This window comes from Perognathus longimembris, chromosome 28 (assembly GCF_023159225.1).
Source record: "Perognathus longimembris pacificus isolate PPM17 chromosome 28, ASM2315922v1, whole genome shotgun sequence".
In the NCBI taxonomy this organism is placed as follows: Eukaryota; Metazoa; Chordata; class Mammalia; order Rodentia; family Heteromyidae; genus Perognathus; species Perognathus longimembris.
Genome location: NC_063188.1, coordinates 25,795,540 through 25,815,813, shown reverse-complemented (window position 1 = coordinate 25,815,813; position 20,274 = coordinate 25,795,540). Strand labels below are relative to the sequence as shown.

The 20,274-nt window shown below is 39.0% G+C and overlaps 1 protein-coding gene across 4 annotated transcripts in view; it reads left to right on the top strand.

The window, feature by feature from the left end:
* The window catches only part of Dock11 (dedicator of cytokinesis 11), a 132,317-nt gene that overhangs the window by 25,020 nt on the left and 87,023 nt on the right, over nt 1–20,274 (top strand). For all 4 annotated transcript variants that reach the window (XM_048336314.1, XM_048336315.1, XM_048336313.1 and 1 more), the window contains 8 exons: nt 5,162–5,302; nt 6,405–6,608; nt 10,352–10,474; nt 12,552–12,634; nt 15,427–15,549; nt 16,287–16,363; nt 17,741–17,925; nt 18,017–18,082. In XM_048336314.1, coding sequence (XP_048192271.1) covers nt 5,162–5,302; nt 6,405–6,608; nt 10,352–10,474; nt 12,552–12,634; nt 15,427–15,549; nt 16,287–16,363; nt 17,741–17,925; nt 18,017–18,082 — 1,002 coding nt within the window. The remainder of the gene's footprint in view (nt 1–5,161; nt 5,303–6,404; nt 6,609–10,351; nt 10,475–12,551; nt 12,635–15,426; nt 15,550–16,286; nt 16,364–17,740; nt 17,926–18,016; nt 18,083–20,274) is intronic.

Below are 20,274 nucleotides of genomic sequence, written 5' to 3'. Positions count from 1 at the left end.
TGGATACATTTCTTGTACTGTTTGTTGCCTTGTCCCTCATGCCCCCCTCCCTCCCACCTTTCCCTCCCCCCCCAGGTGTTCCGTTCACTTACACCAAACAGTTTTGCAAGTATTGCTTTTGTAGTTATTTCTCTTTTTTTACCCTGTGTCTCTCGAATTTGGTATTCCCTTTGAATTTCCTACTTCCAATACCAGTAAACACGGTTTCCAATATACTCAGATAAGATTACAGAGATAGTGTAGGTACAAACATAGGAAGGTGATACAAAACATTATCAATAATAGAAACTACACATACACATAGGACGTTGAAAGTAGTTACAACTGTGATATATCACTTGTTTCCATAACATGGAGTTCATTTCAATTAGCATCATCTTATGTGTTTCTAAGGGTATAGCTATTGGGCCTTGTGATGCTCTGCTATGGCTTGCCTAAACCTGTACTAATTATTCCCAATAAGGGAGGCCATAGAGTCCATGTTTCTTTGGGTCTGGCTCACTTCACTTAGTATAACTTTTTCCAAGTCCTTCCATTTCCTTACAAATGGAACAATGTCATTCTTTCTGATAGAGGCATACAATTCCATTGTGTAAATGTACCACATTTTCCTGATCCATTCATCTATGGAGGGGCATCTGGGTTGGTTCCAGCTTCTCGCTATGACAAATTGTGCTGCGATGAACATTGTTGTGCTGGTGGCATTACTGTGATTTTGTTTGTGGGCTTTTGGATAGATACCCAACAGTGGGGCTGCTGGGTCATAAGGGAGTTCTATATTGAGCCTTCTGAGGAATCTCCATACTGCTTGCCAGAGTGGCTGAACCAGTTTACATTCCCACCAACAATGAAGTAGGGTTCCCTTTTGGGCACATCCCCTCCAACAATTGTTATTATTAGTTTTCTTGATATATGACATTCTTGCTGGGGTGAGATGGAATCTCAATGTTGTTTTGATTTGCATTTCCTTTATGGCCAGTGATGTAGAGCATTTTTTCATATGTCTATTGGCCATTCTCATTTCCTCATCAGAGAAATTTCTTTGTAAGTCTTTAGCCCACTTGATGAGGGGGCTATTGGTTCTTTGCAGTTTTGTTTTGGAAGAAGGTAATTTTTTTAGTTCTGCATATATTTTAGAGATGAGGCCTTTGTCTGTTGAATATCCGGTAAAGATCTTCTCCCAGTCTGTGGGCTTTCTGTTTATCTTGAGAGCTATGTCCTTTGCCGTGCAGAAGCTCTGGAGTTTGATGCAGTCCCATTTGTCCAACCTTTCTTTGATTTGTAGCATTTCAGGGTCTTTGTTAAGGAAGTTCTGTCCTGTGCCAAGGAGCCCAAGTGTTTCTCCTACTCCTTCCTTTAGTGTCTTCAGGGTGCCTGTTTTGATTTCAAGGTCTTTAATCCATTTGGAATTGATTTTGGTGCAGGGTGATATATAAGGATCTAGTTTTAGTTTGTTGCATGTGTTGAGCCAGTTTTGCCAGCACCACTTGTTAAAGAGGCTATCTTTCTTCCATACTATTGTTTTAGCTCCTTTATCAAAGATTAAGTAGGCATAGTTCTGTGGGTTTAATTCTGGGTCTTCAATTCTGTTCCATTGGTCTTCAGGCCTGTTCCGGTGCCAATACCAAGCTGTTTTTATTACTATAGCTTTATAATACAGCTTGAAGTTGGGTATTGTAATTCCTCCAGCACTGTTCTTTCTGCTTAGGAGTGTTTTTGCTATTCTAGGTCTTTTATTGTTCCATATGAATTTCTGGATTGCTTCCTCTATTTCATTAAAGAATGGTGTTGGGATATTAATGGGTATTGCATTGAATTTGTAGATAGCCTTTGGCAATATTGCCATTTTGATTACATTAATCCTCCCAATCCAGGAGCATGGGAGGTTTTTCCATTTTCTTAGTTCTGACTTAATTTCATTTTTCAAGCTTTTAAAGTTCTCTTCAAAGAGGTCTTTCACTTCTTTGGTTAAGGTTATTCCTAGGTATTTTATGTTTTTGGGGGCTATACATGCAGGGTTCTTAACCAAAACGATTTCATGAAAAATTAAAACTATTTGGAGGGGCAGAATTTTTTTGGTTCCTCTTTTCTACATGAGATTTCCACTTAAAATCTCCAGTTTTCTTTGAAATAGACAAATACTACATAAAGACTATATTTTTCCTTAGTAAAGATATCTTATGACAATATAGATTACTTGGGGAAAAAAATCTGATTTTATTCTGGTTTTGTTCCATACAGTTCTCTATTTGAATTTCTTTTTGTTTTGTTTTTTGCCAGTCCTGGGGCTTGAACTCAGGGCCTGAGCACTGTCCCTGGCTTCTTTTTCGTCAAGTCTAGCACTCTACTACTTGAGCCACAGCACCACTTCCAGATTTTTCTATATATATGGTGCTGAGGAATCGAACCCAGGGCTTCATGTATACCACTAGGCCATATTCCCAGCCTTCTATTTGAATTTTTATATTTGGTGTGAAATTGAAAAAAAGTCGATAGGATCCAAATAATGTTAACATTTTTCTTTAATAAACATGTCAAATAAAATAAATTATTTGGGAGAAATTGATTTTAATTTTTCTCTTTCCCCCAATAGTATTATTTTGCTTTAGTGCCCAGTTGTGTGATTATTTGTAAAAAGTAGACTAGTCAGCCTCAGGAATGTCAGTTTGAAGATATTCATTTAGAAATGTACTTGTTCCAAGCATGTCTGAGCCTTTGATTTCCTCTCCATGATTGTGCCTTAATTGGACATGTCAGCCTCTTTAATTGTACACAAAGGAGGCAATTGACTGTGGTTGAAATGAAATCCAGTACCTTTGTAAACTTGTGGTGTAGTGTTTTTGTGGTCATGAAACTGAACGGATTTTATGTTTTATGTTTGAGCTGTTTATCAGTGAACTACAGTGAGGGAAAGATGAACATTGTAATGAAGTTTTAAGCACAACAATTGAATTTGATATTTATCATGGAAGACAGTGTGGCCACAGAGTAATGGATGCTGAATGTAGCAAGTACCTTTCCTAAGTGAACTGCCAACCCACCATGATTTCAGCTTTCTCTTTTGGCCAAAGCTCGGTGTGGAGAATCATGGGTGGTTGATGTGTGTGTGTGTGTGTGTGTGTGTGTGTGTGTGTGTGTGTGTGTGTGTGTGTGTGTGTTTTAACCAATGGTCTTAGGGAATATTGAAACACTGGCTGACTGAAGGGGATGCTCAAACTTTGAACTATCTGGAAAGGTCGTATGTCTTAACATTGCATTTAGAGGCTTCAGAAGTGAAAGACTTGGAGGCTGAGGCACTTTGGTCAGTTCCTCTTCACATTCCACTGTGTGGGTAAGACAGAAAGAAGAGTATGGATGAACATTAGGATTGCTCTATATGGCAATGGCTTGCCTTCTCTGGTGCCACAGACAAGACACATGTTCAATGGGGAGCTGTGCTGTACATTTGTAGTCCTTGTATAGGTAAATAAATTCGGGGAAATTCACTTCCAGAGACATATATTCAGTAAGCTCCTTTAAGGTGGAGTTTGTCAGTGATACAGGCAAAGTTAGGACAGCTATAATTATCTAAGATACTTCAGGCATAATACCTGTCATGGCTTGGATTACTTAGGTAATTGAGAAAAATTTTTGTGTTTTTTGGCTTGAGTTTTCCATACTGGCAGTATACTCTGCTGAAATTCACCCAGTCATTTCCTGCCTGAAGTGAATGTGGCCTTCATGAAAGGAAAGGAAATTGTCTCCAATCTATACTTTCCCCCCATTTGTGAGTAGAATATAAGTCTGTTTCAGCTGTTCTGAACAACCTTAGATTGCCTGAGCCTTGGGAGGTGAGGTTTCTAGGGGTTTCTATGAGAAAATAGGTTCTTCAATTACCCTCCAAGGAATTCCTTGACTCCCAGTATCTTTTGTTTTGATCTTGTTTTTAATCTTAAAATACCAATGTGTTTTTTTTTAATATATCTCATTGGCAGCCAGTACATATCCCTCAGCTCTGTTTGAAGCTAAGCTCTGTGTTTATCAGCTTTCTAAGCAGACAACTCTCCTGCTGTTCATTAGTTAGATGTAGGTGGTCTTTCACCCAGCTTGGAAATTAAATATTTCATTTAATTCAGAATCCTTTGTACTGCAGAATCTTCACTGCCACTAGATCATGATTGTATTTAGTGGTATCAAAGAACATTGTAATCCTAGAATCTCTCACCTCTATTGGCCACTTATCACCTTAGATAACTCTGACTCCTAAATCCAGATCCCCTACTTCAGGCCTTTCCTAGTTTTCCAACTACCTACTGATACCACAAATTCAACACATCCCACATGGAACTTGTTTCTATTCACCTCCCTCCCAAATCTGCACAACCTAATTCATAATACCAATTACCTATCTCACCTCCTAACTCAAGAGACCTTTGTGTGATTTCTGCAGCCTCTCATAACATGTTCCTTTCAATTTTGTCTCTTGGGAAACTGATAATGCTAAGCAATACGCAATGAAGTAATATAAAAAGTAATATTAGAAAAACCAGAGAAAGTGAGCATGGACTGTCAAGAAGTGTGTGATTTTCTACAGGGACTCATGAAAAGCCTCTCTGTGGAAATCCAATTGATCAGAGACCTTACAGGGAACAAGCTTTGCAGGTATCTGGGAAGAAGGTTCTTGACAGAATCGTAAGGGCAAAGGCCCTGGGGCTATGGGTCTACTGGATATACTGGAAGAAAAGCAAGGAGGCTAGAGGGGTTAGAGCAGAGAGATACAGCAAAAGGTAAAAATGGTAGATGAGGCCAGAGGGTAAGAAGAAGCAGGGAGTTGTGTCATGTAGGGCTTTGTAGGCTATGATGTGAATGTGAGACTTTCTCATTACCTTAGATCAGACTCTTATCATCTCCATGAGGCTTTCTGAATGAAGACATTGAAGAGTTGAAAGGAAGAATATGGAGAGAACTGTTGGAATTCTGCCACTTTCACTCTATTAATCTGAATCTCTATCAATCTTTATTCATGTGAACACTATCTTTTAAAAAAGATAATTTGTTGAAAGGGGTGACATCGATCAAGATGCATTATACTCACAAACTGCTTTGTTGAAAGTCAACCTCTGTGTTCAACTACTTAAAGATAATAAAAATATTAAGGTAATCTATACTGTCTATGTTGTAGATGCTGGGCATTTCTCAAAATGAACCTGATGTAAAGCCACTGGAAGAAAAGTATAATGCACGTTTCTTGGTAAATTGCCATGATTTAACTTTCTATATCTTGGGTCACATTGGAGACAATGCAGAAGGATCACCCACAAATGTATGTATGACTTTTCTTTCTATGTTGCCAACTTATACATTTTTTCCTTTCTTATGACTAAGAACTAATTTACTGGATGAAAATTCTACTGCTATATATTATGATAAAATGGACATGGAAGAATTTCATACACCTCATTCTCTTGCCAAAATATAAATGTGATCTCATCTTGAGAGGATTTATTAAAGCCTTGCTTAGAATGGAAGATGAAGAGAGGGTTTTTGCCTTTGCAAGGATCAGGGATAATATGCTCCCACCCCCAAACATGAAGAGTCTTCACATTTATGAGTTCTTATAGAAATATAATTTACTGTGTGAAACTGGTTCATGGCAGTGACTTAAGTGTCACCAAAACCATGGGAGGACACAGGCTGTGCAGTCTGTTCTATAGAATGACAGTCATTTTGGTCTATCTAATTACTAGGTGCCATGCATCATTGGAGTTGCTTAAAAATAGTTGAAACGGTATAACCATTAGAGACTATATCTTCTTTCATCCTTAATTTTGGTTTCTAGCTATAAAAATATCCAAAGCAATAATTGAAGTGGCAGAAATGCACCAGAGCACTTTTCCATTTTATAAAGGGTTAATCTTTATGCCATCTGGCATGAAATTTCTCTTTGTGACCAGCTCTCAAATGCCATCTGCAGGGGGGAATCATGTCTTCCAAAAGTACTGATGGGACAAAGCTTTTTTCAAGTAATTTGATGTTGACTGATAGTAACAGTTAGGAAATGTGTAGCCCAGTAAAAGTTTTAACTTGACAGAAATAAAGATGTCTTTCTACTATATACTATTGGCATTATTGGGGGGGCGGATCTGTGGGATGATTGTTTTTCTTTAAATGTAGCTTTCAATTTCTATGCATCTTTCAAAATTTGCACAAATTGTGTAACTATGCCTAATAGAAGTTAACATTTGATTGAATCTTTTAAACACTCTTCTAGGCAAATCGCTACAATGCAATTTGAGCTAAATGATGAACGCAGAAAGAAACTGCATTAACAAAAAATTATCATCTTGTAATTTGTTTCTTCCTTTTTTTTACTTGCTCTCTACCCCAAAGTTTTTGTTTTAAAATAGAACTGTTTTAATTTCCAGGTTGAACCTTTCTTTATCAATCTTGCCTTATTTGATGTAAAGAACAACTGTAAGATTTCAGCTGATTTTCATGTAGACCTGAACCCGCCATGTGTTCGTGACATGCTGCCTAGTCTTTCAGCCAATGATGGAAACCCAGAGGGCTCTTCACCTGAGTCTTTCATTCATGGAATTGCTGAATCACAGTTACGCTGTATAAAGCAGGTAGAGTGATCTTTTGCCTTGGTACCACACTCAGAACAAGAAACAACAACATCCTTGCATTATTTCATGGTTTCTAGTAACTGAATGTGGAGACAGGGAGAGATGGGAACTAAGAACACGCTGATAACATACTGGCAAAGTAATATTTTCAGTGCAACTATGATGTGAGATTCAAAGGAAATGTTTGGTGACAGAGAATGGAGATTCACACACACCTCTGTGTATATCTTCTAATCAAGATAAAAGGATGGGGCTGGGAATATGGCCTAGTGGCAACAGTGCATGCCTTGTATACATGAAGCCCAGGGTTCGATTCCCCAGCACCACATATATAGAAAATGGCCAGAAGTGGCGCTGTGGCTCAAGTGGTAGAGTGCTAGCCTTGAGCAAAAAAAAGAAGCCAGGGACAGTGCTCAGGCCCTGAGTCCAAGGCCCAGGACTGGCAAAAAAAAAAGAAGATAAAAGGTGACCCAAAGATTTACATTTTAAAGAAAGATGGGCCCTATATTCCCATGTCCATTATGAGTAGATAAGTTTTAATGGAGCACAAAAAGTCTTTATAGAGAAAGGCACAGGTGGCTCATGCCTATAATGCTAGCTACTTAGGAGGCTGAGATCGCTGAGGATTGCAGTTCTAAGCCAGCCTATGCAGAAAAGTCTGTAAGATTCTTTATCTCCTATAAAAAATATAAAACCAGAAGTGGAATTGTGGCTCAAGTGGTAGAACACTAGCCTTGAACAAAATAAGCTCAGGGATAATGCCTAGGCCCTGAGTTCAAGCCTAGGACTGTCACAAAAATATAAACTCTATAAACTGGCACAGGTGGCTCATGCCTGTAATGCTAGATAGTTAGGAGCCTGAGATCTGAGGATCACAGTTCAAAGCCAGCCCAAGCAGGAAAATCCTTGAGACTGTTATCTCTAACCACCAAAAAGCCTGAGTGAAGCTGTGGCTTAAGTGGTAGAGCACAAGCCTTGAGCATAAAAGCTAAGAGACAATGCCCAGGCCTCCCCCCTCCCCTTCTTTAGTATATATAGGGGTTCTGCCTGAAAGGTGATGGGTCCAGCTGTCATGCTCCTCTGTTCTGCTGTCTGGTGCCAAGAATCATTTTTAGATGAGAGTCTCAACGGTCCCTTGGCATTCTACCTCTAACCAGACTGGACGCTATAGAGATTAGGCAGAGCAGAGTTGATCGTCTGCCCTTTGGGCTTCTGTAACTGAAAGGAAATGAAAGGAAATGGATATGAGTAAAGTCAGGAGAGGTATACCAACAAAGTTGTTCATGTGGTGAAGAGATTGAATTTTCCCTAAATAAAAATGTTCTTTTTTTTTAATCTATCTGCCAGTCCTGGAGCTTGAACTCAGGGCCTGAGCACTGTCCCTGGCTTCTTTTTGTTCAAGGCTAGCACTCTACCACTTGAGCCACAATGCCATTTGTGGCTTTTTTTTTCTATATATGTGGTGCTAAGGAATTGAACCCAGGACGTCATGCATGCTAGGCAAGCTGTACCACTACGCCACATTCCCAGCCCCAGAAGAATCTTTTGAACCCAAGAATTTGAGACCACTTTGCCAACACAGCAAGAACTCATGGCAAAATCAAACAAACATACATGCATAGATGCATGCATGTATACATTCATAGGTTTTAGCATGACAGGAACACGTAGGAAAGTTTTTTGAAAAGAAATCTAGTGGTGGCAAAGATATACAGCATGGGAAAGAAACAACTCTAGGAATTTATTTTTTTTAAAAAAAGATGATTCTCCAGGTGTACTGCTCAGCATACCTTCTTTAGGGCAGTCTGCCAGCCCCAGCTCACAGTTCGAGCAGCATGTTCCAGCAGTACTAGAAGCCAAGCTCTGTGACCTTGACACACTTTGATGGGATACCTTCGTAATAACCAGCCCTCACCATGTGCTTCATTCCATTTAATGCATGCAAGAGGTTTCTGAAATTGTGAGTGATTACTCTCAGCACCCCCACTGCACAGATGAAAATCCTGAGACTGTAAAAGAAAAATCAGACTTGTCTAAACCATAAGTAGCAAAGCCAGAATTAGACCCCAAGAAATATGACTCCTGAGCTGCTGTTAACCAACTTTCTTCCATGCTTGCTGCTTGGGAAATCAAAGCTGAATCAGCCATTAACCAGGCTTATTACAAGTCGTTTGATTTTGGGGAAATTGCTAGACTCTGACGCTGCTTTCTCTTGTACACTGTCTATCTCAGCAGCTTCTTTTGGGAACAAATGAGATAATGTTTGATATGCCTTAAAAACTGAAAATCACTCTATTGGGAATGTACCAAACAGGAGAAAGTAGAAGTCAATACAGACTTTGTGATGATTTTTCCCCCACTCATTCATTTACATGGTGCTCCTTCAAGCAACAAACAAAACTAACTAATACAGTATTTAGATGATGCTGTAAGAAGATGGAGGATGATACAGTTATCCCACATATATGTAAGACAGTATGCAACTTGGGTTGTTTGTATATTAGTGTCCTAAAGAGAGTATTTGAGTTCTTCTGTTTGCTACCATTGCATTCAAAGCAACAGAATTCTTTCTAAGTGCAACAAAGAAGTGTTTTATATAGGGTGGTTTCATTTGTAGATTAGGCAGAATGGTAAATGATTTTCTTTCTTTTTAACTGTATTCACTATGAAATAAGTGTGACTAGCTACTCTACAGTTATATGCAGCTTTATTTAAAAATCTCTATCTGGTTCCACTTGAGAAAGGCACATTAGTTTAGTGCTAAGAAACAGTAGTGACACCTGTACTTAAGAGACCAATAAATGTTAAGTTGGTGACCAAATATAAAATCCATTTTAAAAAGAACATAGGGTGGGGGAGGGGGGAATGAGGGAAGAGGTAACAAACAGTACAAGAAATGTATCCAATGCCTAAAATATGAAACTATAACCGGTCTGTATATCAGTTTGACAATAAAAAAAAATTAAAAGAAAGAACACAGGGCCAGGTGCTGGTGACTTATGCCTGTAGTCCTAGCTACTCAGGAGGCTGAGATCTGAGGATCATAGTCTGAAGCCAGCCCAAGGAGAAAAGTCCCTTGTGAGACTCTTTTTTTTTTCTTTGCCAGTCCTGGGGCTTGAACTCAGGGCCTGAGCACTGTCCCTGGCTTCTTTTTGCTCAAGGCTAGCACTCTTATCACTTGAGCCACAGCGCCACTTCTGGCTGTTTTCTATATATGTGGGGCTGAGGAATCAAACCCAGGGCTTCATGTATATGAGGCAAGCACTCTTGCCACTAGGCCATAGCCCCAGCCCCCTGTGAGACTCTTATCTCCAATTAGCCACTCAAAAACCAGAAGTAGCCCTGTGGCTCGAGTGGTAGAGCACTAGCCTTGAGCACAAACAGGAACAGGGACAGTGCCCAGGCCTTGAGTTCAAGCCTCACAACCAACAACAAAGAGAAAAAGAGCATGAGAGCTTTGAAATCTGTAAGAAAAGAAGTGCTACCTGCTGGGTGTGGTGGTGCATACCTATAAACCCATCACTCCGGAGGTGGAGGTAAGCATATCTCATGCTCATGCCAAGCCCACAATGAGACCTGCCTACCAAAAATTTTTGAAGTACTACCTATCCTAGAAAGCTTGAGTATGATCTTAATGTGGAATGTCAGCATTCTATACTAAGTATACTCTGAGGAATCATTAATCAAATAGCCATGTGCATAGTATTACATAAAAGACTAATTAGAATTAATTTTTTTTCCAGGGCATTTTCTCAGTGTCAAATCCACATCCTGAAATTTTTCTAGTTGCCAGAATCGAAAAGGTGTTACAGGGAAACATCACACATTGTGCTGAACCCTACATCAAAAATACAGATGCAGCAAAGGTATTTATAAAGATTATTTGTACACAATTCAGATTACCTTAGACTTACCTTGTTCTGATATTTTAAGTCACACTGTCAGGGGACCTTTCTTAAAGAAAACAATCATATTCTCTGTAAGTTTTCATATTGTGTTACATGAGTAGGTATGCTACAACTTGAACATGGTCTTTTCCCCTTTTCATTTATATTGTTAGCATAACAATTTGTTTTCTACTCGCTTATCAAACTAAGAGCTGAAGGCCAAATACATGCATCAAGATGGTATCCTCTGGCAGTAACCCCCTTCCTTCATTGCCAGCACTTCATACAGCCCAAGGAGGAGGCCAGTCAAATCTGGGAGAGGAGAGCCAATCTCTAAGTGTATTCCATTTCACTCCAGTCTGTGATGGTATGCAAACTGAGAAATAGACAGGGAGTGTTTCTCTAGACTCCCTGTATTTAATCCAAAGGGCTAGCATTTTGGTTGACTTTTTAACCTTTCTACATTTTTCAGTGTTAGGCCTTTCTTTGATTACTTGCAGGTTCAATAAAATGGTAGGGCTTTTTTTTTATTGTTCTGGGTTGCTGAATGTACTTAAGTGACAATAGCAAAAGTTGGCAACTCTAAGCCAATTGCCAGTGTGCTCATGCCTATAAATCCCAGCTACTTAGGAGGCTATGAACAGGAGGATCACAGTTTGAGGCCTCTTCTTGACCCATAGGTGGGTGAAGTGGTTTGTACCTGTTATCTTAAAGTATGTGGGAAGCTGAGATTGGGAGGAAAGAGCTATTAGACTAACCTTGGCAGAAAAGTCAATGAGACTGTCTCCATGGAGAGAAACTGGGTGAAATAGTATGTACCTATGATCCCAGTAATGATGGAAAGCATCTAGTAGGCAGATCATGGATCAGGCACGTACTAGGGCATGTACTTATCCTAAAAATCATTAGTGAAAACAGAGATGAGGAGCGTACTCCCCATTATGCCAAGAGCATTATGCTAACCTATATATTGTCATTACACAAGTTTCTAAATTATGACATCCAAATGTTTTAAACTCATTGGATCCCATCCTCTCATGTTGTAAATGACAAAACTGAGGCTGGAGAGGCAAAGGGGTTGTAGTACAATTCATCAGTAGCACTACAGCTACTGTATGTTTAAGAATCATCAAGTTACCTGACATATAACTCTAACCCTTCTGCACATCACCTTTATAATAATACAAACATTTTAAGAAGAATCATCATATTGGGCACTGGTGCCTGTAATCCCAGCTACTCAGGATCTGAGGTTTAATGTTCAAAGCCAGTTTGGGAAGAAAAGTTTGAGAGACTCTTATTTCCAATTAGCCACCAAAAAGCCAGAAGTGGAGCTGTGGCTCAAGTGGTAGAGCACGAGTTTTGAACTAAAACTGCTAGGGGACAGTGCCCAGGCCATGAGTTCAAGCCTGAGCACACACACACACAAGAATAAATACCAATCTGTTGTAGGTGGCACTGCCTTGTGTATTTATCATGTAACTGATGCAGAGGAGACCTATGACTAGCTTGTGAAGTCTTGAGGGTGTAAAAACTTCTAGCATTCCATATCCCTAGGGATAAACATCCAGCCATGGCATCTCATTCCTCTTATCTCCTTTGTCATCCCATTCCCTGTACAGACAATGGCTCCTGCCTACAGTACTGACTAATTGCATTGACTCTTGTCACTTGTACATTATCTTGGGAGTAGAAAGGTCAACCGTATCCGGAACAAATTTCTCCCAGTGTTTGCCTCCTGTGCTAAAGGACACACATGTCAAAGCTCCTTAAAATAGTGTTGGTAGAGGTCTTTGGCACAAAAATGCCCTACATCTGTCTTGTCTATCTTCTAATATGAGGAAGTCTCTGTTAATGAGAAAACAACATACCCTTAAGAAATATGTAAGTCTTGGAAAATGAATACCCAACGTATGTTTTATTTTATGTGTGCATCTTTATTGCTATGTACCTTTTCGATGGTTTGGTACTGGTAATTTGTGGGGGGGTATTTTTTCTGGATGACTTTCTGGAAGATTGAACAAATTTGAACCTATCTTTTCCTTTCTAATCTTAGACATCCCAGAAGGTGCACAGGACAGCTAAGCAAGTGTGTAGCCGCCTTGGACAATACAGAATGCCCTTTGCTTGGGCTGCCAGGTTTGTGTAAACATAATCCTGCCCTTTCTGTTTCAAGTCCTCTGTGAACATAAGGGCAGGTGTCCTTAGCAGCACTCACGAGTCTGGTCTTGGCAGGCCAGTTGTACATTCAGATACTTGGGAAATAAAACTCCTTAGAATGTTTTGTGCATCAGAGACCCCTATTAAGACCCTTACAAAAGTTTTATGTCTTCATTTAGGAAATATTTATTTGGCTTTTGTTACTGACCTGACTGATATCACTTGGTTTTATTGTGCTTTAAAGCACAGCTTATTTGCTAAAGTGATGGAATTTTTTCCAGAAAAACTAGAGATTATAATGAATTATGTACAATATGGTCATTATGTCAGAATTGGCAGAGTTTAGAGCTTGAAAATCTTATCATAGAATGATTGTGGAAAATATACTATAATTTTTTATGAGAGAGAATGTGATTATTAAGTTCAAGTGTATAATTAATGGATTTTCTTGCTTCCTAGTTGAGCTAACCTGTTGTGGGCAGTGTATTTTTTTTTCTTTTTTGTTGGTCATGGGACTTGAACTCTGGGCCTGGGCACTGTCCCTGAGCTCTTCAGCTCAAGGCTAGTGCTCTACCACTTAAGCCATAGTGCCACTTCCGAGGACAGTGTGTTTGAAAGTACGTATTTTTAAGCCTTTTATGTTATGGGAGCTTATGTTGCTTTATCCAAATCTTGCAAGTCTACACATGGTGATGACTTACAACGTGGTTTTTCACATAGCTCAACTTTATAGTACAGCTTCCTCAGCTTGTTATGGTACAGCCTGTACAATGCACTGGAACTCATGAGGACAGGGCACCATGTTCTGAATAATTCAATCAATTATGTTTATTTGGTGCTGGGGAATAGCACATGGATAGGAAATTCTAAGTTAATTAACTCTTCTCTCAGTTACATGGTGATGGAAGAGTTAAATAACAGGATGATATAAATCAACATACTGTTTGGTGGAAACTTTTAATGTTTATATGCGAATACATCTTTCTTGTTTTGGAGATTGGTTAAAACAAAACCAGGGATAGGCAAATGGTAAAAGAGTAGGGAGTTTGGTACATGTGAACATTCTAGAAAGTAAAGTATGTCTTATAAATATAAGCATACCTGTAATGTTTTGGCTTAAAACGTCAATTGCTGTTGTTGTTGTTGTTGTTATTAAGGTTAGCACTGTTCAAGTCAATGTACACCACTGTGGCTTACTGCCCCCCTTTGGGCAATAGCAGTAACTGCTTGATTCTGTTTTACCAATAGAAAAAAAAAGAGGGCTGGGAATGTGGCTTAGCAGTAGAGTGCTTGCCTAGCATGCATGGAGCCCTGGGTTCGATTCTTCAGCACCACAATAAACAGAAAAGGCTGGAAGTGGCACTGAGGCTCAAGAGGTAGAGTGCTAGCCTTGAGCAAAAAGAAGCCAGGGACAGTGCTCAGGTGCTGAGTTCAAGCCCCAGGACTGCCCCCCCCAAAAAAAAATTGAAATCTTCAAAGAAAGCAGCTTTGATCCTCAGTTTTGATGAGGAACTCTTCTCTCTTCCAGGAGGAATTATATTTCTGGCTATAAAAGTTGAGTGATTATATACTGCTTCCCATTCAAGGAGTAAAATAGCAGCTTAAAATGGAAAAAGAGAGCTGGCACTGGTAACTCACACCTATAATCCTAGCTACTCAGGAGACTGAGACCTGAGGATCATGGTTTGAAGCCAGCCTGGGCAGGAAAGTCTATGAGACTCTTATGTTCAATTAACCACCAGAAAACCAGAAGTGGAGCTGTGGCAAAAAGTAGTATAGTGTTAGCCTTGAGCACAAAAGCTCAGGGAATAGTGCCCAGGACCTGAATTCAAGCCCCACAACCACCACCAACAACAAACAAACAAAAAGAAAAGGAAAAGAGGAATAATTCAATTTCATATGGTTATGCACATATAGTAAATATTAATGCTATCTTAAAGATCTATTTTAATCTTACCAGCTATTATGATATATTTTACCTTTGATAAAATGCATGAAATTTAAATGACCAGCTTTAAAAAAATTCCCAAATAAAGCCACCACTTTAACCAAAATATGTATATCACCCCTAGAAAGTTGACTCAGGGCTCTGTCTAGTCAAGCATCCCATCCTCACATCAAGAAACCAGGAATGGGCTGGGGATATAGCCTAGTGGCAAGAGTGCCTGCCTCGGATACACGAGGCCCTAGGTTCGATTCCCCAGCACCACATATGCAGAAAACGGCCAGAAGCGGCGCTGTGGCTCAAGTGGTAGAGTGCTAGCCTTGAGCGGGAAGAAGCCAGGGACAGTGCTCAGGCCCTGAGTCCAAGGCCCAGGACTGGCCAAAAAAAAAAAAAAAAAAAAAAGAAACCAGGAATGTGATTACCACTGTAGATTTATCTATCCTAGATCTTCATAGAAATAGAATCGTGCAATAGTACACTTACGTTTGTTTTCTTCTATTCAGTATGTTTTTTGAGATTTATCCATGTTATTGTGTAAATTAGTAGTTCAGTTTATAAATTATTCCACAGTTTGTTCATTCACAATTAATTTTTTGATGAATATCTAGGTTATATTCAGTTGGGCGCAGTAACAAGTGTATCTACTGTGAATATTCATGTACAGCATGTGGCAACATGTTTAGGAATGAAATTGTAGCATTGTAGTAGACACATGTTTAACTATGTAAGAAGCAACCAAACTGTTTCTGAAGTTTTTTAGTCCCACCAGAGTACATTTTTAAACAGAGGATATTTTTAGATAGAAAAATTTCTATTTCTGCTTTAGATCCATATTCAAAGATACTCAAGGTTCATTGGATCTGGATGCAACATTTTCTCCTTTCTATAAACAAGACAGTAGCAAGCTTTCAAATGAAGACATCTTCAAGTTTCTCTCAGAACACAAAAAGTAAGTGTAATAAATTACTTCAATAAATAAATGTAATATGTACATTATCAGTTTCTGAAAATGATGAATATTAGGTATATTTAAACAAAAATGTAAGCTTGTGGCTCCAGCTACCCAGGAAGCTTAGATCTGAGAATCATGGTTTGAAGCCAGCCTACACGAGCAAATCTCTAAAACTCTTATCTCCAGTTAACCAGCATAAAGGCAGAAGTTGACCTGTGGCTTAAGTAGTGAACACCAACTGTGAGCAAAGAAAAAGCTGAGCAAGAACATGAGGCCCCAAATTCAGATTACAATGTTGGAGCAAAAACATTTTAAGTTTGCTAGCCAGGTGCCAGTGGCTCACACTTGTATCCCTGTAATTCTGGTTACTCAGAACACTGAGAGTTGGAGGGTCATTGTTTGAGGCCAGCCTAGGCAAAAGAATTCATGAGCTTCCTTTTCAACAATAGCTGGGAGCAGTCAGGTACATGAGTTATCCTAGCTACAACAGGATAAAATAGGCAGATTGCAGTCTAGACCTGTGCCTAGGCAGGAAGTGAGACCCTATTTCAAAACTAACCAAGATAAAAAAGGACTAGATGCATGATTCAGCAGTAGAGTATCTGTCTAACAAGCACAAAGCACTAAGTTTAAAACCCTAGTGTTGCAAAAAAAATTAAGTTTGGATATTGTATAACCAATGTACTTAATCTACCACAATTTTTAACCTTAAAATATTCTTACTTTATATCTAGGCCAGAGAAGACCAAATTGCAGATTATTCCCGGGTTGCTAAATATCACAGTGGAGTGTGTACCTATGGATTTATCAAGTAAGAATGTATTGCAAATAAACTTTGAAAGTTCTGTTTGGCTCTTAGGTGTTTGTCTTTCAATCGTTTTCCTGAGGTTAACACAGCATATTAGCTTCTCAAGACTGCCACAACAAAATATTATAAATTCTGTGGTTTCAGACTACAGAAATATATTGCCCCACAGTCCAACATCAAGGTATTGGCAGAGCCATGCTTCTTCTGAATGCTCTAAGGTACCATCATTTCTTGTTTCCTTCTAGCTTCTAGCAACATCTGGTCATCTTGGCATCCCGTAGCTTATAGCTTCATCATTCCATTGTCTACCATGTCATCACATGGTCTTCCTTCCTTTGTGTCCTTACATGGCCTTTTTATAAGGGCACAAGCCATTGGATTTCAGGCCCATCCTAATTAACTATGACCTTCTCATAACTAATTACATTTGGAAAGATCTTATTTCCAAATAAAGTCACATGCTGAAATTACAGGTGAACATGAATTTGGGGGAAGATACTACTCAAACCAATATGCATGGTGAATACAGATTAGAAAACAAGTTAAGTTGATTTTATCGGATATTTCAAAAACAGCTTATATTGTGGGTATTCCCTTTTAGAAAATATTTAGAAAATACAGAATTGTTAATAGTAATCTCTGGGTAATTACAATTGAGTAAATTTATTCGGTGCTCTAGGTGTTCTATTATAATTATAATGACTTCAGTAATCAAAGAAAAACCAAACAAAAATATTGTGTCCTCAAATCCAATTCACCCTAGGTCTTCTATGTCCATCAATATGTCTCCACAGTAAAGACACACAGTCTTGCAGCCTTAGGTATAAGCATAATCTTTATCCCAGTGGCCATTCTCGTAACACATGCTGCTGAACTCAGAGGCTTTGTAGTTTTCATGCTTGGGAGTATTGAATTTGTTATTGGTAACACATCATAAGATCTATAATTTCAAAAGACTTCCATTATTTCTTTGGTGAAAATTTGCACCTGCACCAAGTTAACTTTAAAAGTAACTCTCCATGAACTAATTGGAAGCATAGATTTACTTCTTTCCCTCATACCCATAAAAATTTTCAGCAAAAGCTAACTTGCAGCCACAGGAGAGAAAGTGTAGAGTATACATTTGTCGAAATTATGATGTGTTATATTTGGCAAGAAATCGCTATCCACATCAGGTGTGAAGGTTCTACAAGTCAGTCAGGCTACTCCATTGTGTCCTTTTGGGTTCTTTAAGTGGTTGTTTGACTTTTGTCACCTAATAAGAGTTCCATTTCTAAATCACTCTGAAAACATGTTCCATGTGTATTTTTTTATAAATATGGGAATGTGGTAAGAATTGTTCAATTCTACACTCTTGGCTTATTTATTTTTCTACTATAGATTGTGTTACTTCATCATATATGCCCCTGAAGCCTTTTGAACAGGATTGTCAAAATATTACTGTGGAGGTGGAAGAGTTTGTCCCAGAAATGACAAAGTATTATTACCCATTTAGTATTTACAAAAACCATCTGTATGTCTATCCGTTGCAATTAAAATATGATAGCCAGAAAACATTTGCCAAGGTAAGCAATATCAAGTATACATTTTTGAAAGATAAAATGTGACATATCGTCTTCTCATGTATGACTCATTTTGTATGGTTGGTCATTATAGGCAAGGAACATTGCAGTCTGTGTGGAATTCCGAGACTCAGATGAAAGTGATGCTTGCTCACAAAAGGTTTGTTTCTGACGTTGATAAAGTGACATTTTTGTAATGACAGAACATAGATGGCAGTTTGGGTGCTTAGTGGTGTCATGATCTAAATTTAATTTGTTTATAAATATCAGACAATGGACTGGGCACCAGTGACTCATGCCTGTAACTCTAGCTACTCAAGAGCCTGAGATCTGAGGCTCAGGGTTCAAACCCATCCTAGGCAGGAAAAACCATGAGACTCTTATTTTCTTTTAACTGCCAAAAACAAAAACCTGGAAGTAGAGCCATGGCTTGAGTGGTAGAGCACTGTCCTTGACCACAAAGCTCAGAGATAGTGCCCAATGCTAAATTCATGCCCCAGGACCAGCAGGAAAAGAAAAACACAACATGAACTGTGTTCGTTTAAATGTTAATGTATAGCAAAATGAGATGGGGAATATATATATATATGTATATATATACACACACACATATACGTGTGTGTGTGTGTGTGTGTGTGTGTGTGTGTGTGTGTGTGTATAAACTTGAGCCAGGGATTTAGGTCAGTGTGGAACACAATTTAATATGGCTGGAACTATGATTTCATCCCCAGCACTGCCCCTCCCCCCAAGGTGGATAAGCTTTACATAACAGGTTTTGATGTTTCCACGTTGAATTGACAGTACTTGGACCTCAACCACGATGTCATTTAAAAAAAATCACTTGATAGTTTATAATGTTACCTTCAGGGGACCATAAACTCCTTTCTCCTTGAAACCTGAATAAGCTTTTTGAGCTGACAGGAGAACAGCATGACTGCTTTGATCTGAGATATGACTTCCATTTCAGGGCTGGCCAAATAGTGACTCCAAACTTGAATTTGCAGTGTCTGCAAGGCAAAAATCTCAGTGTTATCTACACTGACATGGATATAGCAATCCTTATATACAGGTCATATCACAGTGCCTTACCAATTTTCTCTATCATTGGTTTTTACTTTTTTTGTTCTTTAGCCCATTAATCAGAGACTTGGAAAGGAATTGAGAGAACATGTGGCCATCCTAAAGTGTTTATCTGGCTCTATATTTCTAGCTTGAGCTTAGGCTAGATCACACAAATGGGTTACCTAGGCTTCTATTCAAACCCCCTAGAGAAAGAGACTGACTGTCCCTGACTAAAATTTTCAACATTGCACAGCCTGTTCTTTGAAGATAGTTGTGGGGTTTTGTTTTTTTTTTTTTTTTTACAGAGAAGCTTAAGGATTAGCTGACTCAAATGCAGTACATTTTTTCCCCTGAATTTCTCTTCAGTAGTGATGAGAACCACTCTTCCTTTTCCTCTGTGTAATATCCTTTTGTGTACTTAGAGATTCTTAGGTTACCTCTCAGCAGCTCTTGAAAATGGTTTTCATAACTATATTTCAGGAGTTGGCTATGAACTCACATGCAGTCTCAGTTTCATTCCTCAACTAACCTAGATGCTCACTCTGGAGTATCAGTGAGGCAGTTAGTACCTTGGCATGTTCACTCACTCCATATTCATCCTGGAGCTTATTAGGCCGGTGGTAGTGAAAAGCTTACATATAAATGTAATCGGGCTATTTCATGGAACGATGGAAAGCTTTACATTTATTTGATTAGTATTAAATTAGGCCAGGGAGTTTGAAAAAGGGGCCCATCAAACACCACATTAAAAAAATATAAGAGAGGGGCTGGGGATATGGCCTAGTGGCAAGAGTGCTTGCCCCGTATACATGAGGCCCTGGGTTCAATTCCCCAGCACCACATATATGGAAAATGGCCAGAAGTGGTGCTGTGGCTCAAGTGGCAGAGTGCTAGCCTTGAGCAAGAAGAAGCCAGGGACAGTGCTCAGGCCCTGAGTCCAAGCCCCAGGACTGGCCAAAAAAAAAAAAAAAAAAAAAAAAATATATATATATATATATATATATATATATGAGAATAGCAAGCTTATCTGTAGACTAGTAGACAGGTTTGTTTTTTTTTAGTTCCTTTTGGGCCATAAATGCTTCTGCTAGATTTTGGAGTGTGTGTGTGTGCGTGCGTGCGTGTGTGTGTGTGTGTGTGTGTGTGTGCGCGCGCGCTAACTCTTCTCCCTGTTCACTGCACAATGAGAATCCAAAAAATGTTACTGAGTGGCTGAGGTAGTGCCTGTCATATTAAGATACTCAAGGGTCATGAGAGAAGTAAACTCCATAGGCCTGGTCTGAAAGGATG